We start from the raw sequence: 12568 nt of genomic DNA, 5'->3' as shown, positions 1-12568 counted from the left end.
ACATATTATATATACGAGGAAACAGAGACCGGGGTGCCTGGGTGGCTCAGTCTGTTAAGCGTGGGACTTTGGCTCAGGTCATGATCTTGGGGTTTGTGAGTTCCAGCCCCACATTGGGCTCTGCACTGGCAGAACGGAGCCTGCTTGGGATTCTCTCTCTCTGCCCCTCCCCCACTGGTGTGTGCATACTTTCTCTCTCTCTCTCTCAAAATAAATGAATAAACTAAAAAAAAAAAAAAAAAGGAAACAGAGCTCAGATAAATTGCTCAAGGTCACACTGGGAGATAGAGGTGGAGCCAGGGTCAGAAGCCAGGAAGTCTGGTCCGTGTCTGGTGCTCTCCACAGCACAGGCACTAAGCAGAGCATGGAAGTTAAGTCAACGCAGGAGGAAAGCTGTGGTCACAAAAAGTTTTAAAACCTTTATTTACATATTAACTTTGAGAAAAAGGAAATTTCAAAAGGCTAATGATAACCATATCCAAACTGGCTTCTTTCTTATTTAAACACTTCCACATTCGTCCCACATCCAGCCCATATGTTTAATGTGCACCTTCTGGGGGTCGAGCCGAGCTCACAGCTAGCTGGTGAAGCAAAGGCAAGAAGTCCCTGCCTTTGGGGAGCCCACAGCCTGGTGAAGGGGTACACCTCCTCCCAGCCTGAGTTTGCTTCCTGGGCCTTCAAATTATCATGTGATTGAGGTACTTCTTAGTTTTAGAGATGCTGGGATGATTTAACTGGTCCACTGACGTTTCCTGAAGTGGGTCACAACATATGTAATATCCCAGTTTTGACAACCAATGCCAAATACTGTGATTTCAAGTAGTATTTTGAAGGTTACCTGTGACTTTTCTATATTTTTGTAAATGAAATACTAAGTTAAGAGCTCATCCCACATCTCCATTTGAATGACCCGTGGGAATCTCAATCCAAGGGGCACCTGGGTGGCTCAGTCAGTTAAGCATCTGACTTCGGCTCAGGTCATGATCTCAGGGTTTGTGGGTTTGAGCCCCGTGTCGGGCTCTGTGCTGACAGCTCAGAGCCTGGAGCCTGCTTCAGATTCTGTGTCTGTCTCTCTCTCTGCCCCTCCCCTGCTCATGCTCTGTCTCTCAAAAATAAATAAATAAATGTTTTAAAAAATTAATACATCCAAAATTGAACTCACCCTCCTATCCCCCCGCACCCCAATGAAGACCAGTTCCTCCTCCAGGGCTCCTCAGCATAGGCCATCGCACTTTGTCCAAATGTTTATGCCTTAAACCTGGGAGTCCCGTCCAAACCCCCTTCTCCTTTAGCACCTATATCTGACCAATTAACAAGAGTTCCACCGGCCAAGCATTCCTAGTATTCACTGCTTTTCTCAGTCCCCCAGCAGCTGTACCCTGGGCTTACCCCATCCCACCACATACCCCCTCCCACCCCACAGTTACCCACCCTGTCTGCTGTCCAGGTGAGCTTTTCACAAATGAAAATCCGGTTGGGTCTCTCCCTTCTTAAAAAATGTGAGTTTTTAAGGAAAGTTTCCCATTCCTAGTAAGTGATAGGCCAGAACACTTTCCTGGTCTCCGGGACTCTTCTGGACCAGGCTCCAGAGGACCTGGAGGCCTCGGCTCACACCCTTCCTGATCTCTCTGGCCACACCACTGCCTTTCAGGGCCTCCAACACACTAGTCTTTCTTCCTCTGGGACATTCACCTGTTTCTCAAACTGAACACCCCTTTTCCACGTGGGAATCTAAGGTCTCAGTCCGAGTGCCACATCCTCCCCAATCTGGCCGTTTCCATGACAGGCTAGATAACCCTGCTGAACATTCCCGTAGCGCCATGGGCTTCCTCGCGGCACTGAGTGTGGTTATAGTTACATAACTGCAGGGTTGTGTGCTTCTCTTACTAGTACGTAAGGTCCACGAGGCCAGGGTCTCAGTTCATTTTGTTCACTGTTATGTTCTAATACTACACAGGTGCAGGATAAATGTTTGCTGGTTGAATACATGAGTGAATATTTAAATTTTTTTAAACATTTATTTATTTTTGAGAGACAGAGGGAGAGCACAAGCAGGGGAGGGGCAGAGAGAGAGGGAGACACAGAATCTGAAGCAGGCTCCTTGAGCTGCCACAGATTCTCTTCTTGTCTCCATGTCCAGTGACCACACACAGGTCTTTCCCAGGTCCCACCGGCTCTTGGGAAGGGCGTGTGTGCCATCAGGAGATGAGAGTGGGGCTAAGTGGGGGAATGCTTATGTTAGCGGGGCTCACACCTCCCCCATCAAGTGCTACTGCTACTCATGGTGGGTTTATGCTTATCTCTATCCTAAATCCAAAACAGAAATGCCAGTAGAAAACCCATCTTTATCCACCATTATGTCTAACGTCCAATCATTTCCACCTCCAGTGGGAAATAAGACATGACATGGGGCACCGGGGTGGCTCAGCTGGTTGAGCATCTGACTCTTCATTATAGCTCAGGTCATGATCTCATGGTCCCGGGATCGAGCCCTATGTTGGGCTCTGTGCTGGTTCATGGAGCCTGCTTGGCACTCCCTCTCCCTCTGTCCTTCCGCCTGCTCAAACACTCATGCTTTCTCTTTTTTTAAAAAAAAAAAGCTATAGGGGCGCCTGCATGGCTCAATCAGTTAAGCATCCGACTTTGGCTCAGGTCATGATCTCGTGGTTTAAGGGTTCGAGCCCTACATTGGGTTCACTGTTGATCCTCTGTCCCCCCGCTCTCTCTCTGCCCCTACCCTGCTCTCTCTCTCAAAAATAAACATTTAAAAAATTATTTAAAAAAAAAAGACTTGACAGTCACTGCTCTAATGTAGAATAACAACTTTCCTCTCTATTCTTTAAAAAAAATTTTTTTTTAATGTTTATTTTTGAGAGAGAGAGGCAGAGACAGAATGTGAGCAGGCAAGAGGTAAAGACAGAGGGAGACGCACAACCCGAAGTAGGCTCCAGGCTCTGAGCTGTCAGCACAGAACCTGACAGGGGGCTTGAACTCACAAACTGTGAGATCATGACCTGGGCCAAAGCTGGACGCTAAATGGACTGAGCCACCCAGGCACCCCTGTCCTCTCTATTCTTATTTCTGTTTTCTAATGCAACTGCCATTAAATAAAGAATTTACAAAATCAAGCTTCTCTCATGCTTTCAAAGTAACTTTGGCTTTGTCAAATTAATCAAACAATTTGCCCCTTTGAAGATTTTAAGCACTCAGTTTTTAGACATGGCAGTTACAACTGCCTCTTGGATGGCATGTTGACTGGAACAGCCATGACAGGAACAGACCACAATATGGCTGGTAAGTGAAATTAAGCACTCACTGGGTAATAGCTGAGGGTTGCTGTCCAACCAGACCACTCTGGGGATCCCTATCAGTCCTACTGAAGATGGAAATTATGGAATCAATAACAGCAGGCGTATGATTTGGTAGCCATATAATGACCCAGGCTTCCTGTCCTCAAAAAGTTCCGCAAATTGTACGCTAAAGCCTCAAGAAAAGGCTGAATCTATCTATACAATGCCAAATAATGTTGAAACATTGAAATTTTGGTCAACATAGTTATTTGGCTTCATAAGGATCTAAAAACTCCATCATAGGATTAAATTAAACTAAAATTAAAAACCTGCATGCCAGGGGCACCTGGGTGGCTCAGTCAGTTAAGTGTCTGACTTTTAATTTCTGCTCAGGTCATGATCTCATGGTTTGTGAGTTTGAGGCCAGCATCGGGCTCTGCACTGACAGCATGGAGCCTGCTTGGGATTCTCTCTCTCCCTCTCTCTCTCTGTCCTTCCCCACTCACCTGTGAATGCTCTCTTTCTCTCTCTCAAAAAACAAAAAAAAACAAAAAAAAACAAAAAAACCCTAAAAAAACCCAAAAACCAAAAAACTGCATTCCAGTTAAAACATTTTGGGTATACAGATACATGTAAATTCAGGATGCTGCTTACACTTAAAAAATAGTAACTTTCCTTGTTAAATGTAGGCCTTCAGGCATTCCTGCCAGAGTTATTCAATGCACGCCATAGAACATACACAACCAAGTTAATGCTGCTGTAGGAACCTTATCTTTGGAATTTCCTGACATTTAAGGGTTTCTCATTTCCCATTTTAGGATTGAAGGCATAAGTCCTTGCATTTAATTTCCTGGGGCTTTAGCAAAATGATGAAAGGAGGAAGGGGAGAGAACACAGAACAGAGGAGAAAGGGAAGAGGAAAAAAAAAGGAAGAGAATGCCCAGAAAAAAGGCATTTTCTCAAACTGAGAATCTCAGTCCACTGGTTTGGCTCCTGCAAGAGTGGACCCGTCGGCCTATGAAAATAAGCTGAATACGTTCTCTGAAGTGCACAGCCTGGCCATGTAATTCTAAACCCTCCTAACCTCAAAATCCTTAATCATTTCTTTCTTCAGCCTTGGCTTGGCTCTCCTGCCTCAGAGAGGACAGTAAGTCAGCCAAATCCTGAGTTGAGCCTCTTCTTTTTTTTTAAGAGATAGGACCACAATAAAGAGCACACTTTATTATTTTTTTAAGTAGAAAGTGAACATCTTGCCCTAATCACCCCCATTGTACTATTTTAAACAAAAGGAAAAATCCAAAGCCAAAATTCTTAAACACAGCTGATGCAACCATGATCAAACTGGCCAAGAAAAATTTCATCTTTGGACTGAAACTAAGTAACTTTAGCTGGTTTTAAAGAGAATGCTGGAACACTGAAAAGAGCAGATGGTAGTTACGAGAGAAAAGATAATGGGAATAACTGTTCACCAGGTTGATCTGTCTGCACAATGAGGACACAGCAGAAAGACTCTGATTTCCCAGAACCAACCGACCTGCCCCTGGGAGAGGGGGGCTTTTTTTTTTTTTTTTTAAACGTTAATTCATTTTTTGAGAGATAGAGAGAGACAGAGCACAAGCAAGGGAGGAGCAGAGAGAAAGGGAGACACAGAATCCGAAGCAGTCTCCAGGCTCTGAACTGTCAGCACAGAGCCTGACACGGGGCTCGAACCCACAAACTGTGAGATCATGACCTGAGCCAAAGTTGGACGCTTAACCAACTGAGCCACCCAGGTGCCCCGACAGAAGGAGCCTTTTTGGAGGAACAGCCCAGGAAGGGCACAAAGAGCTGCTGTCACAACACACTGGGGGCATGAGCAGCAAGGTCACCAGAGCACTCACGCACCTGGGCTTTGGCACTGGTTTGGGAAAGGATTTAGAACCAGAGATGGGTACGAGCTTTCTCAGAACATCAACACGGAAGCTCTAAATTCTTCTATGGATTCTACATACCGATGACGCTAAAGCCTGGTGAAGACCAGTCCCATTTATGGAATACTGATACAAAAATCTTAAATAGAGTAATAAACCAGGACCAAATGGGAGTTCATCCCAAAAATGTAAGAATGGGTCAATATTAGGATATAAAGTCATTGCTCGTAGGTCAGAGGATAGGAACCATATGATCATATAAAGCTACTGAAAGTAACTTGACAAAATCTGACGTCCAATTCTAATCTTTAAAACTCTTAGTAAAAAAGGAAGTATAAATGAAAATACCTTGATTACATAAACACATACCTCAAACAAGAGTACCTGTGAGTAGAACACCAGCAGCATTACCATGAAAGTCAGGGAGGACACAGGGCTGTCCACCGCTATCAGCACTATTACTTAACCCTGTTCTGAAAGCATTAGCCAGTATGACTCAGAGAAAAAGTTCAGAGATTTAAAAGAAAAGGCAAAATGATAATTCTTTGCAGACGATATTATATACATAGAAGATCCAAGAGAATCAACTGACAATTAGCAACAGTAAAAAATTTCTTGAAGGGGTCTTTCAAGAGAATAACATACAGGGGTGCCTGGGTGGCTTAACTGGTTAAGTGTCCAACTTCGGCTCAGGTTATGATCTCACATTCGTGAGTTCGAGCCCCGCATCGGGCTCTGTGCTCAAAAATGAATAAACATTAAAAAATAAAAAAATAAACGAGGGGCGCCTGAGCAGCTCAGTTGGTTAAGTGGTGGGCTTTGGATCAGGTCGTGATCTTGCTGTCCGTGAGTTCGAGCCCCGTTTTGGGCTCGGTGCTGACAGCTCAGAGCCCAGAGCCTGTCTTGGATTCTGTGTCTCCTTCTCTCTCTCTGCCCCTCCCCCACTCACGTGCTGTCTCTCTCTCTCTCTCTCTCTCTCTCTCTCTCTCAAAAATAAATAAACATTAAAAAAATAACACACTAACATATGTTGTGTGTGTGAAATCTGATAGGGACATCTAGAACATTTGGAACAATACATGCAAGAACAGTCAAGATATTTTTGAAAAAAGGAGGATAATAAGGAAACAAAAAAGGGGGTTATAATTATTACAAAGGTGAACAATTGGTCACTTTTTTTTGGTGTACGACAGGAGAGTGTCCGTAGTATGTCAAAGAGAATCAACTGATTACTAGGAACGAGAAGAAATTTCTGTCAGCTCTACTAGATATTCAACATATTACGAGGTTAAGATAATTAAAGCAGTTTGGTACTAAAACAGAAATAGCTACTCTAAATATTAAACAGAATAGAACCAGAAAAAAATAACAGCAGCTTACATTTATTAAGCATTCACCATATTCCAGGTTCTATTTTCACTTATGTTGACACATATTTATTCATCCAATCTTCACAACAAAGCTATGGAGTGGTTTCTAGAGTTATCGCTATGTTACAAAATAAGTAAAATGAGGCCAAGACAAATTTGTAGCTTGTACAACGTCACACAGCTAGTAAGTAGCAGATCTAGTAAGTTCTCTGGCCCTAGAGTCTTCTCTAACGCTATATGCTATTCACCCCAGCATTATATGTAAATTGGAAACAACTGAAGCACCTGTCAGTAGAGGAATGGTTAAATATGGTTTATCCACATGAGGTAAAGAGCAGTTCAAAAAGGAAGGTGAAAAAAAAAGTGGCAGCACTGAAAGTTCTCCGCGATATCCTATGTGAAAAACAGTATATATAGCAGGATTTCTTTTTTAAAAGGACGTAATTTATATCTATCCCCCCCCCCCTCGAATATGCAAACTTTTTCCACTGGAAGAGAACATAAGAAATTATGTTTCTTACAGCAAAACAATCCTACCTGACAGACCATGCTGAGTAGGAGAGTGACATGACTGAATATATTTCTAGAAAACTCCTCTGGCTGCTAAGGAGGAATATATTAAGGTGGAAGGCAGACAACAGATAAGTAGTAAGAGAGCAGATGGAATCAGATTCAAGATAATGTTTAAAACTAGAACCGAAGAGCTCGCTGATGAATTAGATGAGGGGTGTGTGAAAAAGAGACGAATCACAAATCACGCCTAGGTTTTTGGCCTAAGTGCAATGAAGGATGATGCCTTTAACAAGATGGCAATTATCTGGCCTGGACTGGGATTTAGGTTTAGACACATTCAGTCCAAACTGTCAGATGACCAAATGGAGAACTGTGCAGGACATGACGGTGCAAACCTTCACGAGAGGAGGGAGTCAGGGCTGGAGAGATACATCTGGGGATCGCAAGCAGGTAACTGACACTTAAAGCCATGGGACTGAATGAGATCATTTAGGGAGTGATGTAGATGGAGAACTAGCTGCTCTGATCCCGGTCGATGGTGTGTCGGGCGTGTTATTCCAACACTCAGGGAGAGAGGAGAACGGAACTGAGCAAGAGACTGTGAAGTAGGGCCACCAAGGAGGTAGTGACCTAGAGCACAGTGCTTCAGGTGGAGGGAGTGAAGTCGTTCCTCAAATGCCAAGAGATGTCATGAAGAAAAGAACAGGGAACGGGCTGTTGGATTTAGTGAGATGGGGGTCACAGGTGGCCTTGGGTCAAGGGAAGTTTCACGATAAATGTCAAAAGCCCAACTGCAGTGAGTCAAGGGAAACACAGAGATGAAGAAGGGTGACCACAGCAGGCACAACGGGTTTGAGTTTTGTACTGTAGCTGGTTTCCAGATTAGTGGGTATCAAACCAGTTAGCACATAACAAAAATGGACTAGACATTAGTTCTCGAAGCAGAAAGGAAATGGTTTTCAAAGGGTAGATTTTAACTTCAAGCATTCACGTTTTATTATCTAATGTTTATTTTAACATTATAAAATACAGTAAAACCTTGGTTTGCGAGTATAATTCGTTCCGGAAACATGCTTGTAATCCAAAGTATTTTGTATGTCAAAGTGAATTTCCCCTTAAGAAATAATGGAAACTCAGAGGATTCATTCCACAACCCAAAAATATTCAGATAAAAATGGTTACAATACTGTACTATAATACAAAATAATAAAGGAAATACAAAATATAAAGAAAAGTAAACAAACTAACCTGCGCTTGCCTTTGAAAACCTTCGAGGCTGGTGTGAGGGAGACGAGAGAGGAGGGTTATTGTGTAGGACGACTTTCGCTATCACTAACGGATGTTGACTACACTACATATTAATAAACTCTTGTCACAGACTGTATTTAAAGTAACTGGCAATTAAGGCAGCAGAGAAAAGGGTTTATATCTGCAGGCAGCCTGACCTAGAATGAAGCAAAGCATTCCTAGGCTTACTCTTGTATGGAAAAACAAAGGACTTTGTGCTTTGAAGTGACAAAATACACTCATGCCAGTTGTGGGCACCTTCCAGCTTTCAGAAAAATCACTGATTTCTGCCAAACGCTGTGGCATGAGACGGAGCATCCAAGCATGGGAGAGGATCACCCATAATTCTGCAGCGAGCAAGCGAGAGAGAGAGAGAGAGAGAGAGAGAGAGAGAGAGAGGGAACCTTGGCTCAGTTGTGATCATGTGACATTCAGCATCACATACAACTCGTACTGCAAGATATCACTCGTTTATCAAGTTATGATTTATTACAAATGTTTGCTTGTCTTGCGGAACACTCGCGGAACAAGTTACTTGCAACCCAAGGTTTTACCGTATTTAGTGTGTGCATCTTTTAGCATGTATAAATGAGGAAACTGAGGTTTCAGGTTCAATAACTTGTTCAAGGTCACATAGATAGACTGTGACAGGGCCAAGGTAGACCCAGGCTGTGTGTTTCTAGAGCTCATACCAGGAAAAAAACATGAAAAAATGAGCCAGTGGAGATTCAAAGCACCATGCACGAGTTGGGGACGGTGGTGGCAGAATGAGTTGTTGGCACCAATTAGTTAATTGCCAGGGTTAACACGAGTTTTCGTGGAACCCTTGGTTAGTGTCAGAATGACAAGGACTTATCACATCCAAAGGTAATTTTTCAAAGCAAATACTCTTTTTTGACGACAGAGAACACAAAACACATGCATCAGCTATCACATCTCCAGGTTTAACAATAAACTATCTCAAGCCATGAGTGGTCTCGACCAACTATAAGATCCATCGGCGTAATAAAACAAACAACGAGGGGCACCTGGGTGGCTCAGTCGGTTGAGCATCCGACTTTGGCTCAGGTCATGATCTCACAGCTCGTGAGTTCGAGCCCCGCGTCGGGCTCTGTGCTGACAGCTCAGAGCCTGGAGCCTGCTTCTGGTTCTGTGTCTCCCTCTCTCTCTGCCCCTAACCCACTCACATTCTGTCTCTGTCTCTCTCAAAAATAAACGTTAAAAAAAATTTTTGAACAAAAACAAACAATGAGGCTCACAGCAGTTGTGATGCAGCATAAACTACTGGAGCAGACAGCCACTTGTCACCTACCTGTGGTCAGCACTGGGTTTCGGTCTTCCGGTCCACAGTCTTCTGTTCACAGAGGAGGGCGGGGGAGAGGAGGGCAGGGGAGGGGGAGGTAGAGAAGGCAGAGGAGGCAGGTGCCTCTTGTCCTTCCTGAAGCCTGGGTTCCCGTCCTTGTCCCCTTCTCCGTCGTGTTTGAACGTTCTCCGGGGTTTGGGCAGGGGGTTGATGAAGGGTTTGGCGGGGGGGCCCTCCGAGCCCCTGTCCGCACTCTCCAGGCTCCGGTCGCAGGGCCTCCTGCACGAGCCTTTCCTTTCCTCTGCAGCCTCAGGGGCGAGCTCCCTGGCTTCTAGGTCCCAGTGGTGGGACCTGAATTCAGAGCCACGCCAGCCCCCTCGGTTCTCAGGAAGGGCGGGCCCCTCCTCGGCCTTGTCCGGCAGGCAATGTGGGGAATAACAAGTCCCTGGTAACTGGGGATCCAACCCTGCCGACCCATCCTTCAGAGCCTGCTCGAGTTTCTCCACCTGCCTCAGCACGGAGAGGCTGTCATTTGGCAAGCGCTGTTTGCCCGGCCGCGGCTCGCGGCCTCTGCCCAAGCTGGGAGCCGGCTGCTCGGTGGGCTGGCTGAGATCTTGCCTCGGCTCTGCATCCTGTCCCCTGACTTTCACAAGCCCTTTATTCCTCTCATCCTCCTTGCTCTCTGCTTCTGGCCTGGTTCCATCCTGAGCCTCTGTGCCCCACGCTCTCACACCATCACTGCTTCTCCCCATCACACAGGACGTCAGGTAATCCTCTTGCCCGTCTGCTTTCCTGCCGGGGGCAGGAGCGGGCAGCTCTTTTCTCCCTTCCCATTTGGATATCTTGTCCTTTATGCTGAGGGGCTTGGGCCGGGCCCCGCCTCGGGCAGAAAGGCACGGGTTCTCGACACTGCCGAGCTGCCTCTTGCCTCTTGCCTTGCTGGCTTCTTTAGCATTGAGATCTGAAGCTGAGTCGCTGATGATCATATTTGAGCTGAACATGTTCTGCTGAAAACAGTCCACTCTTGACTCTAGCATCAGGTTATTGAGACTTTCCAGTGAGCTCCTTGTGGGGGGTGAATCCTGATCAGTCTCTGGGGAAGGAATGGGGGACCTAAATGGCCTTCGAGGGTCTTCCCCAGCCTCTGGACCTTCCACCTTGACCCTGGACAAGAAAGACAAACACTGGGTGAGGCATTCTTGGTTATTGTTCTTGGCTGCTCATAAAGATTTGCTAAAACTTAGATATAAATGTTATATGCTAGTTGTAAGTCACAAACATTGAAGCCGCCACTTTAAAAAGATCACTTTGTTGGGACACCTGCATGGCTCAATCGGTTAGGCATCTGACTCTTGATTTTGTCTCAAGTCATGATCTCACTGTTCACGGGACTGAGCCCCCCTTCAGTGGGCTCTGTGCTCACAGTGCGGAGCCTGCTTGGGATTCTCTCTCTCTGCCCCTCCCCTGCTCACTCTCTCTCTTTCAAAAATAAATAAACATTAAAAATAAATAAACATTAAAAAATTATCTTGAAAGAAAAGCAGAAAAACATTTTTAAGCTAGTCTAATGAGAACAGGAGTCTCTATGTTTTCGAATACAAAACATTCTTCCACCAGCAAAGGTTATAACTAAGCAGAGTGACCTTGGACATGCCATCATTAGCAAGCACACGTGGACCAACTTCATGGTGCACATTTTTTGAATGGGTGGTTCTGACAATATAGGAATTCTGAAACTCCAGTTAAGGTTCACAGTGAGAGATGGATAATTTCATGCATTCTGTTAGTATTTAGCTTCCTGTTCGAAGACTAAGAGTTATTTACATGCAGACTTCTCCCTCCACTGGGACATTAGCACGTAAATTGTGTTGCTGTTCACGGTTACACAGCATAAATTAGAAACTTGTGCAAACGCAAACACATTTTCGTATTTTAAATATGGCTATCAAAGCAGAATTCCTGATTTAAATAAACGATCAGAACGCACGAGAGAGTGCTTACAAAAGAGAAACATATTTTTTAATTGCCCTGTCACTACTGAAGACATTAGCACGAATTCAGATATCAGTCAGAAGCAAAAGCAGAATCAGTTTGTTGACATTTTACTGAGAGTTCAAAAGGCAGAAGTGAAAGTCCTTACTCTCACAGTGCTAGAAGCAAGATGAAGAGACAGGACAGACACGCATTCAGAGAGAACAATTCAGGTTAGTTCATGCTTAAAGACAGTGGATGAGAGGGACGCCTGGATGGCTCAGGTCACCACCTCACGGTTTTGTGAGTTCAAGCTCTGCACTGGCTCTGTGCTGGTGGCATGGAACCTCCTTGGGATTCTTTCTCCCTCTCTCTCTGCCCCTCCCCAACTCATGCTGTCTCTGTCTCTCTCAAAAATAAATAAACTTAAAAAAAAAGACAGTGCATGATAGAATAATAATCATTAATATCATATGTACTGTTAAACATCATTGACAGCAAATAAATACGGCTTTCGAGTCAGAGGGACCTCAGTTTCAATCTTGGCTCCATTTTTTTTTCATTTTAAAATAAGAAACCTCCCTCCCTTCTCTAGACTGCAACTTGAATGGTGCAGAGGCCAAATTTATCTTGTGTTCTGTGCCTAGTACACAGTTGGTAGTCAATATTTACAAAATGAATGAATGGATGAGTTAATATTGGTAATGTTCCCACATTATAGCACACAGTGTAGGTTGTGATATTACTACGTGGCAAGCAGTGTTTTTAAATTTTTTTTTAAGTTTATTTATTTTTGAGAGAGACAGAGAGAGGGAGAGAGACAGAATGCGAGTGGGGGAGGGGCGGAGAGAGAGGGAGACCCAGAATCCAAAACAGGCTCCAGGCTCTGAGCTGTCAGCACAGAGCTTGCCGTGGGGCTTGAAC

The 12568-nt window shown here is 44.6% G+C and overlaps 1 protein-coding gene across 8 annotated transcripts in view; it reads right to left on the bottom strand.

Annotated features, from left to right (window-relative positions):
* The window catches only part of DENND2A (DENN domain containing 2A), a 101975-nt gene that overhangs the window by 60034 nt on the left and 29373 nt on the right, over positions 1–12568 (bottom strand). For all 8 annotated transcript variants that reach the window (XM_027075610.2, XM_053217997.1, XM_053217995.1 and 5 more), the window contains one exon: positions 9683–10837. In XM_027075610.2, the coding sequence (XP_026931411.2) occupies positions 9683–10837 (1155 nt within the window). The remainder of the gene's footprint in view (positions 1–9682; positions 10838–12568) is intronic.

This window comes from Acinonyx jubatus, chromosome A2, assembly GCF_027475565.1.
Source record: "Acinonyx jubatus isolate Ajub_Pintada_27869175 chromosome A2, VMU_Ajub_asm_v1.0, whole genome shotgun sequence".
In the NCBI taxonomy this organism is placed as follows: domain Eukaryota; kingdom Metazoa; phylum Chordata; class Mammalia; order Carnivora; family Felidae; genus Acinonyx; species Acinonyx jubatus.
This window is presented reverse-complemented; position numbering and strand designations above follow the sequence as displayed.